The sequence below is a fragment of the Typopeltis vanoorti genome, chromosome 23 (genome assembly GCF_054136105.1).
Source record: "Typopeltis vanoorti isolate ZY-2024b chromosome 23, IOZ_Tvanoo_1.0, whole genome shotgun sequence".
NCBI classification, from domain to species: domain Eukaryota; kingdom Metazoa; phylum Arthropoda; class Arachnida; order Uropygi; family Thelyphonidae; genus Typopeltis; species Typopeltis vanoorti.
Genome location: NC_143571.1, coordinates 58,933,358 through 58,957,320, shown reverse-complemented (window position 1 = coordinate 58,957,320; position 23,963 = coordinate 58,933,358). Strand labels below are relative to the sequence as shown.

Here is a 23,963-nt window from a genome sequence, read left to right as displayed (position 1 = left end):
GAGTATATGTGTTACACAGTGGGCAGCGGGCAGGAGACAGATATGGAGCTGGAAGGAAATGTCATCACGAAGGTGAGGGACTTTAGATATTTATGTTCAACAGTGGAAGAAGATGGAGGAGCTGAGAAGGAAGTGGGATGCAGGATACAAGCGGGTTGGAGGAACTGGAGGGAGATGGCTGGAGTGTTATGCGATAAGAGGGTGGCGATCAATCTGAAAGGCAAAATCTATTGGACAATAGTGAGGCCAGCTATGACGTATGCTATAGAAACTGTGGCCCTGAAGAAAAATAACATCAGCAGGATGGAAGTAGCAGAGATGAGAATGCTTAGGTGGATGTGCGGTGTGACCAGAAAGGATCGTCTGAGAAATGACTATGTAAGGGGAACAGTGAAAGTTACAAACTTAGGAGCGAAGATACAGGAGGCAAGGTTGAGATGGTTTGGTCATGTGATGAGGAGGGAGGACAAATATGTGGGAAGAAGGGTCAAGCAGATGGATTTGCAAGGAAGAAGGAAGCGTGGGCGACCAAAGAAGAGATGGAGGAAGCTGACAGAAGAGGACTTGAGAATGAAGAACTTGGATGTGGTGACAGACTAAGACAGGAGGATGTGGAGGAGACTCATTATTAACAGTGACCCCACTTAAGTGGGAGTAGCTCCAAAGAAGAAGAAGAAATAAGGACAGTGATCGGAGCTTAATCCACCTTTACTATGAGTTGCCCTGTCATGTATAAGGTCAGCTTACACTTATATCTGCTGAAACTTTTATAGTCTCTATATTCGGCATGAAACTCATGTGGTTTCCCTATTTGGCTAAGAATGGGTTCTTAGCCAAATTGTTGGATTCAGTATCCACTTAATTTGAATAAGCATAAAATAAAATAAAACACCTTATGTCACTCACAGTACTATTAGGTTGACAACCTTTCACAATAAGATTGTAAATCCACGTACATTTATGATAGAAGTAGGATTAAGGGGCTGCATATCATATCAGTCTGTGAACCATGTCACTTGGGGGGGGGGGGGGGAGTTTCATTTGTGAATAGTGTAACAATAAATGCAGGACTCATCATCATCAATGGCCCTAAGAAATGGCAGAACTGTAAATAAGCAAGGCATTCAGCAGAAGTTACTGTGTTGTATTGGTAGGGGAAAGCACCCATCTGCTTAATACAGTTGGCCCTTGAACAACGTGGAGATTAGGTGTTAAATTGTGATTGATAAAATTCCTAAGAGAATTTATTCTTTCATAATTTAACAAGTAAAGAACTTATAATAGAAAATTTGCTTTATCTAAGAGTGTAAACTACATATATGTGAACAAAATTGGATATATTAAACAAAAGGATAATAATTGTGAAAATGCATAAGAAAGAAGTGTTATTCCATTATGTAGAAAGATTACTTAAGCTAGTTAAATACTGGCGGTAAAATTCTAGAGAAAAAGAACGTTAAAGTATGATTAAAGCAGTATACCATTCCTAGGAATTAGATAGACAAAGCTTAGATGAATGACTTGCAATTTTTAACGATAATTGTAGCGTAATCTAAGGCCAAGAGCACAGGATTAAAGGAAGTTGCCGCAAGCATATCGTGTGCACACAGCACATGATAAGTAGGCAGAAAAGAAGAAATCCTCTACCAAGAGATTTCGCATTGAGTGCTGTCATGGGGGGGAAGATTACGGAAGGTGCCGATAGGGTGTGGAGATATAAAAGAATTAAGACACTCCCCCAATGAGGCTTTTTCTCTGGTGGTTTTGGTTTGTGGACTTTGAGTGGAGGGATGGTTTGAGAGCGTGAGGGGAAATCTCTGCCCTGATGCCCAGCAGACGGAAATGGTAGACGCCACGTATCCACGGGAAATGTTATGCGTTGCAAGGTCTGAGGTGAATCACATTACTCCAGAAGAAAAGGGTAGGCTGCGAAGAGGCCTCAGAATCTAGGTAAAAGGGCAACACATACGAAAGAGTGACTTTGCCCCAAGAATCCTATTGAAAAGAAGGCATAACCAACTGAAACGAATGGGCCAGCATATAATCGAGGAATTCCAGGTACCAACCCTAGCACAAAGAAATCAATTGGAGGCTCAGAGGATGACTAAAGAGAGGAACAAGCACAGGAGATAACTATAATATGGCATCGTCAAATTTTATTGTTAAATAGTATAAATGAATGAATCAAGATCTAAGGATTTAACAAAGATAAAACTTAGGACTGTAGCAAACTATAAGTTGTGAAAGTAGACAAGTGTAACTTAAAGAGTGATAACCTTAGGATGTGTGAATACAAGGTTAAAATGTATGTTTACTAGGTTTTAATTAAGAGAGCTATGAGGATCTTATGTGTGAATTAATATAGAACAGCTCTATTGTTAATTCTATGTGAGTTATGAGAATTTACTGTTCGTATTTAATAACTGTGATAGCACATAAATTTGTAGTTTAGAAAATGATCTTTCCCAGACTTCCATGAACTGTATATATGTTAGAATGTTAAATAAATCTTTTGCTTACTCTGATTCAGTTGTTTGTTAGTATTATCCGATGCACTACTTGCTAAATATGCGAATCTAAGCAGGAGCTTTGAGTAGTGTGTCTACAGTCACGATTGCACAGTTGTTAGTCACTGAGGTATAGCTGGGTGTTCACTTCTTGTTTAAGATTTTTTTCTTTAAACTAATTGTCCTAAGTGGCGTAGCAACAACAAATAAATGTCTTAGGATTTTATGAGAAGAAGAACCTCAGAAGCTTTGTTACATTAGGATTTTGGCTCTACCCCAGGGCAATTCCCTTTGTAGGTAGATAGTACCACGTGACACCAAGGGGCGAATAAACGTAAAGAGCATAGATATCAAAGTTATTAAGAAAAGGTGACACAACATAGGGGTGCCAACCCCCAGCACTGTTCAAAAATCCACATATAACTTTTGACTCCCCAAAAACTTAACTATTAATAGTCTACCGTTGACCAGAAGCCTTATCAATAACATAAACAGTCAATTAATTAACACATATTTGTATGGTATGCACGTATTATATACTATATAATAATATAACATAATACTAACATAATACTATATAATACTCGGCCTGCCATGCCGGCTGGCCGAGTGGTTAGCGTATCCGCTCTCCAGCCAAAAGGCTGCGGGTTCGAATCCTGCCGTGGGCATGGTTGTTTGTGATTGCCTGTGAAAATACTAGTGGTGGCACTGGTGGGCGATAGATGCCGTTGGTATAGTTGCGGTTCGTTGGTGGATTGAGTGATGGAGACAGAGCTGTAGAGTAGGTGCCCTCCCTCGATGAGTCTTTGGACTCCCTGGAGGTGTCCAGTAATAATAATAATAATATTCTTACAACAAAGTAAGCTAGAGAAAAGAAAATGTTATTAAAGAAAACCATAAGGAAGTGAAAATACAATTACAGTACTGTCATCTGTTTACAAAATGAATCACCCGTCTGTCAGTACCTACATCAATATTGTCTTATATGATACAAAAACACAGTAGACGATGTTATACCTGTTACTAATACTATGAGAGTTGTTTGAAAAGTTTTATAAAAAAATAAATTAAGCACATTTTTTTGAAAAAAAATCACTTTTATTTCTCAACATAGTCTCCATAGAGGTCTACACATTTGGTTCAGCAAGTTTCCAATTTTTTCATCCCATCTAAAAAGTAGGATTTGTCAAATTGTGCAAAATGGTCATTGACAGCCTTGATGACATTATCGTTCGAAGAAAATTTTTTCCCACCGAGCCAAATTTTTAAGTTTGGGAACAAGAAGTCACAGAGGGCAAAGTCCAGAGAATATGGAGAATGTGAAACCAATTCGAACCTCAATTCGTGCAATTTTGCCATTGCGATGGCTGATGTGTGGGACGATGCATTGTCTTGATAAAAGAGTGACTGAAGAATAAACATGCTGTTTTTTCTTCAGTTCTTCTTTTAAACGGTCCAACGACGATGCATAATAGACTTCTGTTATTTTATTGCCCTTTTCCAAATAGTCTATCATGATAATTCCTTGGGAATCCCAAAAAACAGTGGCCATCACCTTCCCAGCTGACAAAACGGTCTTCGCTTTTTCCAGTGCTCTTTCACTAGGCATTATCCACTGTTTTGACTGTTGCTTGGACTCAGGTGTGTAGTGGTGGATCCAAGTTTTGTCAACAGTCACAAATCAACACAAAAAATCCTACAAATTGAGATTGAACATCACCAAACAATGCGTTGAAATGTCTTTTCGCATGCATGTTTGATCGACAGTCAAAAGCACCCATAATCAGCAAGTAATCAGAACTTCTTAATTGCCTCTTTAACTTATTGAGTTTACCATGGAGTTCTGATTTTTCTATCCTTGCAGTCAACCTCACCATATGCCTCTCTTGCTGAATCAATGTTTTCCTCGGTTTGCTGCTTAATCTTCAAGGAAGTTTGGTTTTTGTTTTCAAACTCTTTCATTTTTTCTTGAGTAACATTTGTATATTTTAGTCTACATTTCACCTCTAAAAGCTGCTCAACTTTGATTCATTTTAACTCTTACGTTGTTCTTTTCAACATGAAATTTAATTTTATCCAGCTCAACTTCCAGTTTCAAAGCTTCTTGTGTATACTTTGTCTTGAATCAGTGAGAAAACTTTGCTATCAACAATAACATAGCCAATGATACTTTCTTATTTCTGACATCTTCTCTCCATGTCCTCAACAGTAATGTGGCATATACTTCAGTTTTCATGTTGCTTTTATTATATTTGATTTCTTTTACTACACTTTCCTTCATTTCTAAGCTTCTTCAATCACATCCAGAACGTTTTGACAATTTCATATTATTTATCTTTTATATGCAACTCAAATTCTTTTTAAAAGTTTCTTAAATATTGTCCTTTTCAATGTGATATTTATTTTTATCCTACTTAAAACTAAGTGGTGATGTCATCCAATTTCAAATTATCTGTATATTCTTGTATCCTAAATCAGCATGAAGATCAGTATCAACAATAGTATAGTGAATGAGGCTTTCATATTTCTTGTCTGTTCTTCATGTTAGTTTGTTGAAATCTTTATTTCAACAAGGAATATGGAGTCAATAATGACTACTCCTTATTACATGCTGAAATTCATCAAATACTTACTATTATTATTAGTCTTGCCCTTTTCTCCACATTTTCTGAAAACTTTTCTGTATGCCTAGTGGGATGCATTCCTACTTAGCTGTTTAGCTCTCCAACAAGGATCAGATTTCTCATTTTCTTTGTCAGTTGCTTGTTGTAGTGACTTGAAAAATTTCTCCACCTCTTCCTTAGAAAATCTTTTGTGGAACCATTGGCACAAATGTTTTGCTGCCCATTTCTCCATTTTAAAATTTGCTCACATAACTACTTGAAACTGCCTTCCAATGAATTTTATCTTCATGTTTGGTATTGACTCCTTTCCATGTTCATTGTTGCCTGAATATAACATCCTATAATTATTATATAGTAGGATCTCACCTGTTTTAGTCTTCTTTTACAGTTCTTCTAATGTTGGGTTTGTTTCAGTAACTGACTTTTCATTGTGGTTTATGGAGCAAATGGAGGCTTTATGGTATTCAGCAACACCACAACTGGCATGAAATATTATCACATTGCACTATCATGTTTGGTTGTGGTTTTAGCCAGTACAGAGTAAAATTTTGTCTGCTAAGTCCCAAATTACCAGTCCATCCTCATTCGTTCTGTAGTTAGTGGATACCTACTAATGCAATGCACCACATCAAAGTGAGATTTGAACATTAGGTCAGAAGATTATCACATTCCCTAAAGGTGATGTGGAGATCTGGCTTTGGCCCTTAAGAGACCCCCAATAGGGAAATAATACAAAATATTTGAAATTTATGCCTCTCATTTAGTTACTGTTTTGTTGAAAGTATTGCTGCAATCACATTAAATAATGTCTAAAGTCAATAACGCATAACCCCCGTGAGTAGGCATACCACGAGATCGATGCTCTCTAACAATATGTAATAATGACAATCAAGGAAAAGAAGGAGTAGCCATAGTATTCAACACAAAATACGAGGCTAATCTACTTGAATGGCAGTCAGTCTCAAGTAGAGTAATGTGGGCATATATGAAATTGAGGAAACTGGACAATGACACTTATTTGTGCCTATGGTCCCACAGAAGGTTCTACTAAGGTAGAAGTGGAGGAATTTTTTCAGGCTTTAGAAAAAACAACTGACACAATGAAAAGGGAAAAGTTGGTCCTTGTTGGGGATCTAAATAGCAGAGTAGGAAATGATTGTGAGACATACAAAAATATTTTGGGAAAATTTGGAGAAAAGAGCAAAGCTAATAATAATGGCAAATATCTGTTGGATTTCTGCTCAGGACATGGACTGGTTATTACTAACACCATGTTCCAACATAAAAATGTGCACAAATTCACATGGAGAGAAGAGGCTAGGAATAAGAAAAGTCTCATTGACTATGTTATTGTTGATAGTGATGTTTTCTCCCTGGTGCAGGACACCAGAGTGTACAGAGGATTTGAAATTGGAAGCGATCACTATTTAGTCTTGAGCAGGATAAAATTGAATTTCATATTGAGAAGAATAACATGTAAGAAAGTTTTAAAGCGAATAAAAGTTGAGCAGCTCTTAGATGTGAACTGTAGACTAAAATACACAAAGATTATTGAAATAAAAATGAAAGAGTTTGAGAACAGGAATCAAACTTAGGAGATTCAGTGGCAAACTCTGAAGAAAATATTGATTAATTCTGCCAGAGAGGCATGTGGTGAGGTTGTCTGCAAGGATAAAAAAATCAGAACTCCCTGGTGGGCACAGGAAGTTAAAGAGGCAGTGAAGGAAAAGAAGAAAGCATATCAAAAGTTCCTGTCAAATAAGTCAGCTTGTGCTCTTAGAGAATATAGAGACAAATGCAAGAATGCTAAACACTGTGTAAAACTAGCTAAACAAAAGTCATGGGAGGACTTTGGCAAGAATATAGCAAATAAATATCAAGAAGGTGGCAAAATATTCTGGTGGTTGTTGAAGAAGCTTAGGAATGGAGGAAAGAATGCTGTAAAAGGAGTTAGAGATGATAAAGGTGACATGAAAACGGGAGAAAAAGATATCCTTGATGTATGGAGTAATTACTTCGAAAAATTGCTAAATGAAACAAGCAGTGATGACAGCACAGTGGTAAAAAACACTGACCAGGCATGCAGTCAGGAATACATATCCATACTTGAAGTAGAAAAAGCCATCAAAGGCTTGAAATGTGGAAAGGCAGCACGAGTAGATGATATTCTACCAGAAATGCTGAAGTATGTTGGTATAAGAGTCTTACAGTGGCTACACTGCATAGTTCAGAAAGCCTGGACAGAGGGACGAATTCTCGATGATTGGAGTAGAGCTCTAATAGTATCCATATATAAAAAGGGAATTAAAACTGAATGTGAGAATTACAGAGGTATTTCTCTACTGAGTGTTCCTGGCAAGATCTATGCAAGTGTACTTGAGAAACAGTTGAGAAGAATTGTGCAAGGAAAGCTTGGTGAAGAACAAGCTGGATTCAGGCCAAATAGAGGCTGTCAGGATCAGATCTTCACTTTACGACAAATAGTCGAGAAAGCATGGGAATATAAGAAAGATCTGTATTTAAGTTTTGTCGATTTGGAAAAGGCATATGATAAGGTGCCAAGAGAGAAGCTATTCAATATGCTGCAGTTATATGGTGTCAATGGGGCATTATATCAAGCAATACTTAGTCTTTATTTGAGTTGTAAGTCAGCAGTTAGAATTGAAGGAAGTACAGGAAGAGTTTAATGTTAAATCTGGTGTGAGACAAGGATGTACATTATCCCCTCTGTTATTCATTATCTATATGGATCACATTATGAAAGAAAGTGGTATTAAACATGATATCAAAATTGGAGATGTTAATGTCAGCTCTTTGCTTTATGCGGATGATGACATCATCATCATCAAATTCCTTCCATGTACCCACACGGGGTGTACAGGATATGATAGTACTACATGAAAAAAATTATATCATTACTAACTTCCTATCTACAATTTTCCTCCAAATCAATCTGTTACTAGTCAAGACTCCAACATTATCAGATCTTATATTTCTATCGTCTAAGGCACTTTGAACCGTATCAATCCACCTATATCTTGGTCTTCCTCTGGGTCGTTTTGCTGCCAACCTGGCAGAGAACACTTGTTTTGCTAATCTTTTCTCGCCCATTCTGTTTAGGTGACCATACCACCTGAGATTAGCTCTGCTAACGCATTCCTGGATGCTGACAATGTCAAGTTCTTTCCTAATATCCTCGTTTTTAATATGATATTGCCATTGATGCCATTTGTTCACGCCTATAATCTTTCTCAGGACTCTCATATCTGTGGTCTCTAGTCTTTGGTCAAGTGTTTTACTTCTGACCCAGCTCTGAGATCCATAAGTTAAAACTGGTTTGAACACTGTCTTGTATACATCTAATTTAGTGTTCTGACTAATTTCTCTCTTATTCCATATGAATTTATTCAATTGACTTCCCACCATACCAGTCTTGCTGATTCTGTTGTCTATTTCTATATTTAATTTACCATCTTCCGTAAAAATCGTGCCTAAGTAGTTGAAATGTTTTACTTGTTCCACAGGTTCTCCATTCGCAACACAGTTGACATTTTCAATGATTCTGCCTATTTTCATTGTCTTTGTCTTTTTATTGCTGACATTCATACCATATCTATTACAACAGCTATTCAATTTAGTCAGAGAATCTTGCAGACTTGTTGCGGATTTATTTAGAAGTATAACATCATCCGCATAAAGCAAAGAGCTGACATTAACATCTCCAATTCTGATATCATGTTTAATATCACTTTTCTTCATAATGTGATCCATATAGATAATGAATAACAGAGGGGATAATGTACATCCTTGTCTCACACCAGACTTAACATTAAACTCTTCCTGTACTTCCTTCAATTCTAACTGCTGACTTACAACTCAAATAAAGACTAAGTATTGCTTGATATAATGCCCCATCGACACCATATAACTGCAGCATGTTGAATAGCTTCTCTCTTGGCACCTTATCATATGCCTTTTCCAAATCGACAAAACTTAAATACAGATCTTTCTTATATTCCCATGCTTTCTCGACTATTTGTCGTAAAGTGAAGATCTGATCCTGACAGCCTCTATTTGGCCTGAATCCAGCTTGTTCTTCACCAAGCTTTCCTTGCACAATTCTTCTCAACTGTTTCTCAAGTACACTTGCATAGATCTTGCCAGGAACACTCAGTAGAGAAATACCTCTGTAATTCTCACATTCAGTTTTATTTCCCTTTTTATATATGGATACTATTAGAGCTCTACTCCAATCATCGAGAATTCGTCCCTCTGTCCAGGCTTTCTGAACTATGCAGTGTAGCCACTGTAAGACTCTTATACCAACATACTTCAGCATTTCTGGTAGAATATCATCTACTCGTGCTGCCTTTCCACATTTCAAGCCTTTGATGGCTTTTTCTACTTCAAGTATGGATATGTATTCCTGACTGCATGCCTGGTCAGTGTTTTTTACCACTGTGCTGTCATCACTGCTTGTTTCATTTAGCAATTTTTCGAAGTAATTACTCCATACTTCATGGATATCTTTTTCTCCCGTTTTCATGTCACCCTTATCATCTCTAACTCCTTTTACAGCACTCTTTCCTCCATTCCCAAGCTTCTTCAACAACCTCCAGAATATTTTGCCACCTTCTTGATATTTATTTTCTATATTCTTGCCAAAGTCCTCCCATGACTTTTGTTTACCTAGTTTTACACAGTGTTTAGCATTCTTGCATTTGTCTCTATATTCTCTAAGAGCACAAGCTGACTTATTTGCCAGCAACTTTTGATATGCTTTCTTCTTTTCCTTCACTGCCTCTTTAACTTCCTGTGTCCACCAGGGAGTTCAGATTTTTTTATCCTTGCAGACAACCTCACCACATGCCTCTCTGGCAGAATCAATCAATGTTTTCTTCAGAGTTTGCCACTGATTCTCCAAGGTTTGATTCCTGTTCTCAAATCTTTCATTTTTTCTTCAATAATCTTTGTGTATTTTAGTCTACAGTTCACATCTGAGAGCTGCTCAACTTTTATTCGCTTTAAAACTTTCTTACATGTTATTCTTTTCAATATGAAATTCAATTTTATCCTGCTCAAGACTAAATAGTGATCACTTCCAATTTCAAATCCTCTGTACACTCTGGTGTCCTGCACCAGGGAGAAAACATCACTATCAACAATAACATAGTCAATGAGACTTTTCTTATTCCTAGCCTCTTCTCTCCATGTGAATTTGTGCACATTTTTATGTTGGAACATGGTGTTAGTAATAACCAGTCCATTGTCCTGAGCAGAAATCCAACAGATATTTGCCATTATTATTAGCTTTGCTCTTTTCTCCAAATTTTCCCAAAATATTTTTGTATGTCTCACAATTATTTCCTACTCTACTATTTAGATCCCCAACAAGGAACAACTTTTCCTTTTTCATTGTGTCAGTTGTTTTTTCTAAAGCCTCAAAAAATTCCTCCACTTCTATCTTAGTAGAACCTTCTGTGGGACCATAGGCACAAATAAGTCTCATTGTCCAGTTCCCCATTCTCATATTTGCCCACATTACTCTACTTGAGACTGACTGCCATTCAAGAAGATTAGCCTCGTATTTTGTGTTGAATACTATGGCTACTCCTTCTTTTCCTTGATTGTCATTGCCTGAATATAACATTTTGTATTTATTGCTCAGAAAGATCTCGCCAGTTTTGGTCTTTTTTGTTTCAGTCACCCCTATTATGTCGATCTGGTACTTATCTAATTCCTCAGCTAGCTCCATTTCTTTGCCATTCAGGCTTCTTAGGTTGATAGTACCTATCTTTAACTCTGGTGATGTTGAGTTGGGGTTTGTTTTCAGATTTGTTCCAGTAGCTGACTTTTCGCTGTTCGCCCTGGTTCCCTGGCGAAAACAACGGGGGGCCTTGTTTAACTGGGCGACGCCCCAGCCGATGGTACAACATGACAATTTCGTCATGTTGTACCATCATTTTTTATTTTGGTTTAACCAATAAGAATACAATTTGGTCGGCTAAATCCCAAATTGCCAGCCCATCCTCGTTCGTTCAGTATTCAAGTAGATACCCAACAGGGTGCACCATGAGAAGATGAGGATTAGACATTAGGTCAGAAGCCCTGGTCAGTTCTCAGCATTCCTTTAAAGGCTATGTGGAGGTCTCCTCTCAGTTATAGAGCTTTGACCCTGCGGATGATGTTATACCTCTAAATAAATCTGCTACAAGTCTGGAAGATTCTCTGACTAAATTGAATAGCTGTTGTAATAGATATGGTATGAAGGTCAGCAATAAAAAGACAAAGACAATGAAAATAGGCAGAATCATTGAAAATGTCAACTGTGTTGTGAATGGAGAACCTGTGGAATAAGTAAAACATTTCAGCTACTTAGTCACGATTTTTAGTGAAGATGGTAAATTAAATATAGAAATAGACAACAGAATCAGCAAAGCTGGTATGGTGGGAAGTCAATTGAATAAATTCATATGGAATAAGAGAAAAATTAGTCGGAACACTAAATTAGCTGTATACAAGACAGTGTTCAAACCAGTTTTAACTTATGGATCTGAGAGCTGGGTTAGAAGTAAAACACTTGACCAAAGACTAGAGACCGCAGATATGAGAGTCCTGAGAAAGATTATAGGCGTGAACAGATGGCATCAATGGCAATATCATATTAAAAATGAGGATATTAGGAAAGAATTTGACATTGTCAGCATCCAGGAATGCGTTAGCAGAGCTAATCTCAGGTGGTATTGTCACTTAAACAGAATGGGCGAGGAAAGATTTGGAAAACAAGTGTTCTCTGCCAGGTTGGCAGCAAAACGACCCAGAGGAAGACCAAGATATAGGTGGATTGATACAGTACAAAGTGCCTTAGACGATAGAAATATAAAATCTGATAATGTTGGAGTCTTGACAAGTAACAGACTTATTTGGAGGAAAATTGTAGATAGGATGTTAGTAATGATGTAATTTTTTTCATGTAGTACTATCATATCCTATACACCCCTTGAGGGTACATGGCAGGAATTTGATGATGATGAGGTTTATTAAGGAATTTTAACTCACCTTTGTAGATATGTTTACAGTATTATTAAACACTTATTAATATTGTTAATTATTAATAACACTCAATAATTTGAATTGTTTTTAATTCACTTTTTATATCTGCAATATATAATATTTCTTATTTTGGTCAGACAGGCAACCATCAGAATTGAGAAACATAAATGTGATTCTGAGAACAGAAGTCTGGTTCCTGCTAAACATGCTATTTCGATGGATTACAGGACACATTTTAAAAAAATTTGAATCATTTACTGTTCTAAATATAAATTACACTAATTCAGGAATCCCAAATTTCATTACATGTTGTTAGAGAGCATCGGTTCCCGTGGCTTTAGATGTTATTGGCTTTAGGTGTTATTTAACGCATTACTAGTTCAGTTATTGACTGAGTGTTAGTGCATTACATTAAGATAGTCACTGAACAAAAGTGTCAGTATTTAAAAACAGCTATTTTAAAAACCATGAGTACAATTTATAGAAATTGGTTTAAAAGGGGTACACAAGTGGAAAAAGGTTGGGAACCACTGTTATAGAGCTGAAATATAGTATAGTATTGTATAATTGTTATAGTAAATAAAAATTGGTATAAAACTAGTAAAACAAAGAATATTTCCTTAACATGTTAGTAGTGTGTTACAAGTAAATTAGACAAATGTAATTAGGTTGTTCATAGAGTTAAATCTTGAATGGACTTTTAAAATTTAGTCAAAGCTGATAACAGTATTATTTACAATAGATTTTCTAATTGAAAATGATAATAAATAAATGTTCCTAATAATCTGGCATCTCTAAATGTCACTTTCATCCCTGTAGGGAGAATTTGGTGTATATTTAGTGTCTGATGGAAGTACTAGGCCATATCGATGCAAAATTAAAGCCCCAGGCTTTGCTCACTTGGTAAGATTACATTTTTTTTTTAAATGAAGTATATCTCTTTGTTAGACATTATTTTATTTTATTATTTTTTTTTTATGTTCTGTGTATTTATTAAGCTTCCCTTACAGTAGAACTTGCCTTTATTCGCCAAACCTTCCTGTCCAGTGGTTACAATGCCAAAAATTTCTATAAATTTTTTCTGTCCCATTCACCTCCTCACATCTCTCTCAACATAAAGACTACAGTAATGCCATTACTATTCCCTATATCTGGGGACACTTCAGAAAAAATAGCCAAGAAATAGAAAAAAAAAGCCAGAACATTGAAGAAATATAATCTCTACACTGCTTTAAAACCTCACTGAACTGGCTTCCCTTCTTCACTCTCCTAAGATCTGCTTCCTTCCCTCTTTGTTCCAGGATTCCTTGTTCTTGCAAATTATCATATTATGGTTAGACTGTAAGATTTGCTAATATCCACCTAGAAGAACACAAAAAATACATCCGTCACCACAACTATGGTCAGTCAGTTCTATCAAACCATGCTTTGGGTACCTTAATGCATTATGCAAATCAAATGGGGGAAAAAAAAAACACCATGCTCCATTGCAGCAAATACAAAACTTGAAAGACTCTTTTTAGACTTAAAAAAACCCAGCCTTCTTCTAACTTTACAACTCTTTTAGTTTTAGCTTGCAAAACAATTTTTAGCCATTCTTTTCTTTTCTGTGCAACATTCTTTCAATTCTTATCTTTTAAAGTTGTAAAATCTTTTTGTATATCATTAATCCATCTTTTTCTTGGTCTACCTTTCTTCCTTTGTCCTAATGGTTTCCATTAAAATATTTTTTAACTCCTCTTTTTTCATTCTTTCTATATCCCTGACCACACTATTCTTTGTGTCTTTGGTGAAGATATCTTATATCTTCACCAATAATTAGTTATTCAAGTTCATTATTTTTTCTAACGTTCCATTTTCCATTTTCTTCTTTTATTTCTCCATATATCATCCTTAATATTTTCCTTTCAAAGATTCTCAATCTATCTATATCTTATATCTTCACCAATAATTAGTTATTCAAGTTCATTATTTTTTCTAACGTTCCATTTTCCATTTTCTTCTTTTATTTCTCCATATATCATCCTTAATATTTTCCTTTCAAAGATTCTCAATCTATCTATATCTTTTTGTGTTAATGGTCATGTTTCACATCTATATGTTGTTATAATAATTTTTACAAAGTTTTAATTTAGAATTATGATTAAGAATCTTATTACTTTAACATTTTATAAATATAATAACACTTATTTCCAGCCTGATTCTACTATTAATTTCTGCAGATATATTATTGTTTGTTATTCATCTCATCTTCCTATTTCCCTCTTTTACCTTGCGGTGTCGAGAGTTTATTAATCATTGGACCTCAAACTGTTCACAGGATAAGGTGGTCAGCCCTACTCCCCAGTGTATCCTACGTCCATAGTGTTGAGTTCTCAAGGCCGGTTTGCCTGCTTTGCAGGATGAAAACCTCCAGGATAAACTGGGGGGAAAACCCTGTGGTCCACGCCCAAGACCGGCTAACTTGGCTATGGCTGAGGAAGATCCTTCAGCTCCTCACGTCACTGACGGGAATCGAACTTAGGACACTCCTTCCCAAGGCATTATGGTTGCGAAGTGCACAGCCACTAGGCTAACCATATGGCATTTGTTTGTTGTTAATGAACCTAAATATTTAAAACTATTTACAACTTCAAAACTGTGTTCACCTATATTATATCTTGTAACGTTTTTATTTATTGTCTTTCCACATTGCATATATTTAGTGTTCAGTTTGTTAATTTGTAATCGAACTTCTTTAGCATTCGCATTAAGTTCTTCAAATTTCTCTTCTAGATCTTTTTTCTTGTGACTTATTGCTATATTGTCTGCATATGCACATATTTGTATTAATTTACTATTAAAAATCCTCTCATTTAACTTTCTTATTATTGCTTTAAGTACCAAATTAAATAAATTTGCTGAAAGTATATCTCCTTGTCTTACTCCATCGTTTAATTCAAAGAGGTTTGTTAATTCCCCTTGTATTGTAATTACTGCTTTGAGCCCTTCTAATGTAATTTTAATTAATCTAATTAGTTTTCCTGGTATTCCCAGTGTTGCAAGCTATGTATAATTTCTTATCTATTTAATTTATCAAATGCTTGTTGAAAATCAATATATAAATTATGAAGTTGTATATCATATTCTAAACATTTTTCATATATATCTCATAGCATAAATATATTATCAATTGTGGATCTTTTATTTCTGAAACTGCACTGGTAATCTTCTATTATTGTTTCTATATATATGGTTCTAATCTTTTATATATCATACTTGATAAAATTTTGTATGTCACATTCAATAATGTAATTCCTCTGTAGGTCTGACAATTCATATTATCTCCTATTTTTATATACTGGTTGGATTATGCCAATTTTCCAATTCTTTGGCATTTTTTCTTCTTTCTGTATATCTAATATCAAATAATAAATTTCTTTCCATAAAATTTCACCTGCATTCTTTATATGTTCTTCTGTTATCCCATCTACTCCTGGTGTTTTAAAACTTTCAATTTGTTTTATTATTTCCACTATTTCTTTATAAGCAGGTTCTCGAATTCTTTCTTCTATACAGTGGTCTCCCCTTATCTGCGGAGGATGCGTTCCAAGACACCCCACGAATACCTGAAACTGCGGATATTACCAAATAGTAGAATCCGCTTGTTGTGATCATGGATATTATAATCAGTTGGCTATTGTTATCAGAATCAGTCGTCCCAAAACACAGCATTTAAAATGAATTAAAAATAATCCGTCTATTATAATCAAAGTTCCGGTTATTGTTATCAAAATTCTTGAATGTTTAGACTTTTGCATCTCAGAATTCTAAGAAATAAGGGTTAATCGGGAGAAAATTTGACAAAGAACATTTGTTGAAATCTTACTTTTTTTTTATTAATCTTCCTTTAATCTTATTCTTCCGTAAATCTTATATCTTCCAGACAAATGCAGGCAGGTATCTTAACCTTTTTTATTCTTAATCTTCCATAAATCTTAAATCTTCCAGGCAGATGTGTGTGGGGGATATAAATACAGTCTAATTGTGATTTTTTGAGTTTATTTTTGTGCTCTTATTCAGTAAGTGAATTTGACTTTAAGTGCTCCTTAAAACTGCCCTTAGCATTATCAAAATCAGAAGCAAGTAAAAAATATAAAGATTTATCTTTTCAAGCAAAGTAAAGAATTTTGGAGTGCTATGATAAATCTTAAAAAACAGATCAAACATTGAAACTTCATCTTTTACTAATGAGAACATGAATTGAAGAGAGCCCGATCTGGTAAGGATACTCAAGTTGAATCAGCATTAAAAATTCGGTTTAGTAATGTTTGTGGAAAGAATGGATGGTTTAGCAGGTGGGAAAAGTGAGAGAATATTGTGTACAAGCGTATTCATAGTGAAGGAAGTGCTGATTTTTTATCAGCTGATACGTGGATTAAGACCGAATGGCCAAAAATTATTGCCACAAAAAAAGAAAAAGGAAAAAACATTAGAAAATTTTCCAAAAATCTTTTCTTAATTAAAATTAATTTTTTTTATTTATGTTGTGTCGTGTCTTCTATTTCTATACTACTTATGAATTAGCAGTCACATAAGGTGGAATACACTATAGCTCTCGGGAATCACGGCCGCTGTGAATGCGGTAGTGCTCGGGCAGACAGAGTGCTACTTCCTTTGCCCGAGCCGGCCCAGAGGAGATCATGGGTATCATATATTGGTGATCACTGCAGATGCTCAGTCATAGGTCATATACAATGTGTGGCGTGTATTCTCCAATCATCTACTCAACTTGCCCCCCCCCCCAAGATTAAATCCTGAGGGCGACACTACCTGAGCATATTTATTTGTTTAAAAAAGGTAAGAAAGGTAAGGCAGCTCCTAGTGATTGGAAAAAGTAAAAATTCCTCTGTGTTTTAAAGATGTCAAAAGTTTGTCTGTTGACTACTGTTCTAGTGCAAATGCTTGGATGACTAATGACATTTTCAACAGTTGGAGTTAAGTGGGATCTTAAAGCGAAAAATTGTCTTGCTAGTAGACAACTGCACTGCACACACAATTTATCATTAAAGGACATCAAAGTAATTTTCTTGCCTTCGAACACTACATCATTAATTCAACCATGTGACCAAGGCATCATACAAGCTTTTAAAGCTTATTATCACAGGGAAGTTCATGTGAGAATTATAGCTGAACTTGATTATATAAAAGATCAATCTGATGCAAGTGCAATTGCAAAAATGATTTCCCTTCTTGATGCATTGTATTTGGTAGCAATGTCATGGAAGCAAGTCTCAGAGAAGACTATTGAAAACTGCTTCCAAAAAGGTGGATTTCTTAAGACAAACTCTGAAACTCCTCCTTCCGAAGAATTTGAATATCTTATGAATGAAATGTTTGATAAAACCCGGGATGATATGTCAAAAGAAGAATTTGAAAATTGGTTGGATATTGATAACAACGTTGACGTGGTGGCTGCAATGACAGTGTTGGAAATATGCGAAGCTGCTTCTGATGAAAACTTTAAACTAATACAAGAAAGCGAACCTAATACAAGTATGAATAACCTTAATGAGTGCTGATGGTCATGAGGCGACAGAAGCAGATAAAATAGTTGAGTTACTAAGTGACCACTCTACAAGGGTACATTATTCAAGTGAGGTTGCTGCTGTAATATATATGACAAGCGCTGATGTGGGAATAGAGGTGGATGGGTTCTAGGATATTGCAGAATCTCATTGTAAATACAGCTGCAGGATTAGATGGGTTATCAGCTCACATTTTGTGGGAATGTGCAAGGAAACTGCAATGTCTCTACTAGACTGTTTAAGTCTCTGCTCTGGTCGAGTTCCAAGTGGAAAGAGTGTAAGATAATTACCTTTTATAAGAATGGTTCCAAGACTGCATTAGTAAATTATAGACCAAAGAAAATTATGTATGTTAGGAGTGGTGGTAAGAGTACTGGAAAAATTTATCAAAAAGAGAATTGAAGAATGTGTGGATAAGAATACAATACTGTTTGAGAGGCAACATGGCTTTGTGAAGGGTCAGTCATGTCTTAGTAATTTACTAATTTTTTTTTATAATAGTGACAACTGAGTTGGATAAAGGAAATGGTTACACAATGATTCTGCTGGATTTTGCAATGGCATTTGATCAAATACCATATGGAACTCTGTTATGCAAATTAGAACAAATGGGGATGGATAGGACACTGGTTATGTGGATAAGAGGGTGGCTACTGGACAATTATCAGAAAGTGGTATACAGCAGAGAGGAATTGAGGCAAAAGTTGATGACTAGTGGTGTGCTGCAAGGTTCAGTGCTAAGACCACTATTTGATGTGTACATAAATGATATAGGAAATAACTTGAATATTCATCTAGTTGCTGATGATGCAAAATTAGGTAGAGCAATAATGAGTCAAGCAATGTGGAGAACTTGCAGGATGATTTAAATAGGCAGTCAGTATAGGCAAAAGATAATTGGTGTCTGTTTTAATGTGGAAAAATGCATTTTGGGATAAATAGATTGCATGCTGTATACCATATTAATGGAACTGTACTCCAGCAAATAGATGAAGCTAGAGATTTAGGGATGGTGGTGGTAGATAGAGAGTTGAAGTTTAAGGGCATGTTTCTAAGGTAGCTCAAAAGATTACTTGGCCATTGAAGAACACACTAACAAGTAAGGCCTTAATATGTTCATATGTAGATTACTGTGCTCAGGTCTGGTCTCCTGGGTTTCTTGGAGATGAAGTTCTGGAGAGGATTCAGAGGTGAGCGACCAGGATGATGAGTGAAGTGTGGACTGCAAAAGCTGGTTGATAGCCAAAAAAAAAAAAAAAAAGATGATATGATAGAAACATTTAAGTTAAAGGATTTTATTGGATTGATGCAGGGGAATGTTTCAGCACTTGGCAAAAGGGGAGACAGAACAGGAGAACCCTGAAAGTTGAGTAAAAGTGTGGTTAATAAGGGGTGTGAGGACTAGATTTTTGCTTGGAGAGTTGTGAGTGAATGGAATGGGTTGCCAGAGTCATTTGTTAGTGCTTTTTCTGTTAATGGGTTCAAGGAGAGATATAGATTGTGTGGATGGTTAGGTCTCCCACGATGAGTCTTTGGATTCCATTGACGTGCCTGTACAATAATAATAATAATGAAACATAGTGACAGAATGAATGTTGGTGAAAAATACTCAACAATTAAAAAAAACTCCTGAAATATGGAAATAACTGGATTAAATGATATTTGACTAAAAATGCTCATGTATGCAGGCATAAAAGTTTTATAATGGCAATACTACATAATATTCAAATATATGGCCAGAAGGTCAAATTCCAGGTGATTGAAGCAGAGCTCATATAGTACCTATCTATTAAAAAAATTAAAACAAAAGAAAAAGTGAGCAGGGGTTATTAAACAATGTGAGAATTACAGAAGAATTTCATTACTAAGTATTCTAGATAAAATGTATTCAAACATACTTAAAAATCATCTAAGAAAACTTTCAGAAGGGAAAGTTTTGTGAAGAACAAGTTGGATTCAGGTTGAATAGATGTTGTCACAAACAGAATTTTTTACTGTAAGACAAATAGCTAAAACTCATGAAAATATAGCAAGTGTCTTTATTTTAATTTTGCAGATCTGGAAAAGTCATGTGATAAGATAGCAATAGAAATGTTGTTCAAACCACTACAATTATGGTGTAAATAGGACATATGAGTAATACATAGCATATATTTGAGTTGTAAGTCAGCAGTTAGAATCACAGGTGATATAGGAAGATAATTTGAATTATTTCTGCAATTTAGTCATAATTTTGTCATCATCATCAACTTCCTGCCATGTACCCTCAAGGGGTGTATAGGATATGATAGTACTAGATGAAAAATTTACATCATTACTAACTTCCTATCTACAATTTTCCTCCAAATCAGTCTGTTACTTGTCAAGACTCCAACGTTATCAGATCTTATATTTCTATCATCTAAGGCACATTGTACCGTATCAATCCACCTATATCTTGGTCTTCCTCTGGGTCGTTTTCCTGCCAACCTGGCAGAGAACACTTGTTTTGCTAATCTTTCCTTGCCCATTCTGTTTAGGTGACCATACCACCTGAGATTAGCTCTGCTAACGCATTCCTGGATGCTGACAATATCAAGTTCTTTCCTAATATCCTCATTTTTAATATGATATTGCCCTTGATGCCATCTGTTCACGCCTCTGATCTTTCTCACGACTCATATCTGCGGTCTCTAGTCTTTGGTCAAGTGTTTTATTTCTGACCTAGCTCTCAGATCCATAAGTTAAAATTGGCTTGAATAGTGTCTTGTATACAGCTAATTTAGTGTTCTGACTAATTTCTCTCTTATTCCATATGAATTTATTCAACTGACTTCCTACCATACCAGCTTTGTTGATTCTGTTGTCTATTTCCATATTTAATTTACCATCTTCACTAAAAATCATGCCTAAGTAGCTGAAATGTTTTACTTGTTCCAGAGGCTCTCCGTTCACAACACAGTTGACATTTTCAACGATTCTGCCAATTTCATTGTCTTTGTCTTTTTATTGCTGACCTTCATACCATATCTATTGCAACAGTTATTCAATTTAGTCAGGGAATCTTCCAGACTTGTAGCAGATTTATTTAGAAGTATAACATAGTCCGCATAAAGCAAAGAGCTGACATTAACATCTCCAATTTTGATATCATGTTGAATACCACTTTCCTTCATAATGTGATCCATATAGATAATGAATTACAGAGGGATAATGTACACCCTTGTCTCGCTCCAGATTTAACGTTAAACCATCTTCCTGTACTTCCTTCAATTCTCACTGCTGACTTACAACACAAATACAGACTAAGTATTGCTTGATATAATGGCCCATTGACACCATATAACTGTAGCGTATTGAATAGCTTCTCTCTTGGTACCTTGTCATATGCCTTTTCCAGATCGACAAAACTTAAATACAGATCTTTGTTATATTCCCATGATTTCTCCACTATTTGTGTAAAGTGAAGATCTGATCCTGACTGCCTCTATTTGGCCTGAATCCAGCTTGTTCTTCACCAAGCTTTTCTTCCACATTTCTTCTCAACCGTTTCTCAAGTATACTGGCATAAATCTTACCAGGAACACTCAGTAGGGAAATACCTCTGTAATTCTCACATTCAGTTTTATTTCCCTTTTTATATATGGGTACTATAACAACTCCAATCATCAGGAATTTGCCCTTCTGAACTATGCAGTGCAGCCACTGTAAGACTTTTATACCACCATACTTCAACATTTCTGGTCGAATATCATCTACTCCTGCTGCCTTTCCACATTTCAAGCCTTTGACGGCTTTTTCTGCTTCAAGTATGGATACGTATTCCTGACTTTATGCCTGTTGAGTGTTTTTTTACCACTGTGCTATCACTGCTTGTTTCATTTAGCAATATTTTGAAGTAATTACTCCATACTTCAAGGATATCTTTTTCTCTCGTTTTCGTGTCACCTAACTCCTTTTACAGCACTCTTTCCTCCATGTCTAAGCTTCTTCAACAACCTCCAGAATATTTTGCCACCTTCTTGATATTTATTTTCTCTGTTCTTGCCAAAGTCCTCCCACGACTTTAGTTTAGTTAGTTTTACTCAATGTTTAACATTGAGTAAAACTAGCTAAACTAACATTCTTGCATTTGTCTCTGTATTCTCTAAGAACACAAGCTGATTTATTTGCCAGGAACTTTTGATATGGTTCTTATTTTCCTTCACTGCCTCTTGTTGTGTCCCAATTTACGATTTCTACTCTAATCTTGCAAATTCCATTTATCTATATTCTTCTAACTTCTATGCCCGAGATTTTACCAAAACTTATACCAATATCTAAGTTATTGCTCCCCGTAGTACCCCCAATATTTGTATTTATACTGTGCCTTTTGGGATATTTAGTTTAGGATATTACATACATAAACAAGGAGAAAGAACTCAAATATATCTGAAAGTGTAACTATTGCAGTCGTGACACTTAACTCGATTCTCAACTTAAATTTTCCGCGTGACTAAGTACAATATTTTCAAGTGGTTATCAACTGCACCATTTATGTTGTCATAAATAGGGAGAAAGTTAATCTCGAATATATCTCTTAGTATTTAAATATTATTGCAGTCATGACTCTTAATCTCTTTCCTCAACATTAAATTTCCCGTGTGATTAGGTACGATGATTTTTAAGCGGTGCATTGGATTAGCAACATCAGACAACTCTTTTATCATTGAACAAAAGGTTTATTAAGTTTCTAAACATTGTGCAATTCAAATACTAAACTAAAATACTTATAGACTAACATTAAATCATTACAAGCAATATGGCTATTTGTGATTATGCTGCCATACACATTAATTCATAAATTCACCTGATGTGAACAAATTAGATCAATTCACACTATCTGATTATTCATACTGAAGTAGATTAACAAATCATTCACTGCTAACACATACTTGTGACATTTCAATTATTTTATACATTACATTAGGCATTCAATTCTTAGGATACGTAATTACTTAATTCACACTATTCCGTCATACTGTTATTTGCACTAACACACAATTATGTCATTTAAATATCTTGTGCAATATAATAGACATGTAAAAATACCTTAGGACTCTTAATCATTCACAAATCTTTAACACTAGTCAGTCTACACATAACACATTCTATCATATACTAAAGTCCTAGTATAACTTCAACAGTTCTGTATTGGAATCACGATACTTTTCACAGACAAATTTCTAGCTAACATAGGTTATGATTTACAGTACCTTTCTTGAGCTTTTCGTATGGGCCTTTATTCTTTTCCAAGCGAACCTCTGGTATAACTTCTCGTAACTCTGGAATACTTTAACACACATATATTTGCTCTACTATTAGCAACGAGGACATCGATCTCTTTACGCTCTCTGCTTTGCGTAGTTATCACTAACGTCGAAACGAAGAAGATCCCTCCTTTTCTAGGACTCTATGGCAATTTTTTCTTTGCTTCCTACTCGGGAAAACGGGAATCGAAATCCCCCTCACTTTCGTTTCCGTGTTGTGACGAGGAGATATCACCCCTGTCGCCACTCAGGAAAACCCCATGAACTATACCGGAACCCAAACCAAATTGCAAGGCCAAAAGAGACTATCCAAAAAAGCCCCCTCCAGGGGGTTACCAACCCTTTTATAGCTGCTCCCCTAACGGCACCTTTTCTTACTTCCTTTCTCCTCCTTCTACTTGTTTTTTAATCATCGACCAATTAGGGTGGCATTTTCCCGCCAAATATCATTTGATCGGCCAGCCCGTTCTCAATGTTTCAATCCGGGGATCGGCCCTAAGCGATAGCTTTGCTTTTCTTGTGCTAGCCTGACTTAATCCCCTTTCAAACTTTTTCTATGTATTCTACTTAATAACTTAATCTCTCACATAACGTATTTTATGACTCACCCCTTTCTACTTATTTACTTAACTCTCTCATTTTTAATCGTATTACAATATTAATCTATACTTTCCTTTGTTAGCTACTTATTTAGTTAGAATTCCTTATTTTAAGTCATATTACAATATTAATACATTCCTTCCTTTATCAGCTACTTTAACAACAACCCTTACATTTTATACATATTACTGGATGCAAGAAATTTTCCATTAAATAATTCATTTTTTTTTTTTATGCAGGGGTTTTAATTTATGATATTTATTCTTCATGTTACACCATGATAGCTGAGAATACTATATTCCTAAGATATCAGGTGTAACACTC

At 35.5% G+C, this 23,963-nt stretch overlaps 1 protein-coding gene across 1 annotated transcript in view; it reads left to right on the top strand.

Moving 5' to 3' along the window:
* Positions 1-23,963, top strand: part of ND-49 (NADH dehydrogenase (ubiquinone) 49 kDa subunit) — a 133,028-nt gene that overhangs the window by 102,202 nt on the left and 6,863 nt on the right. The window contains exon 10 of the mRNA XM_090412813.1: positions 13,004-13,087. Within this exon, the coding sequence (XP_090268939.1) occupies positions 13,004-13,087 (84 nt within the window). The remainder of the gene's footprint in view (positions 1-13,003; positions 13,088-23,963) is intronic.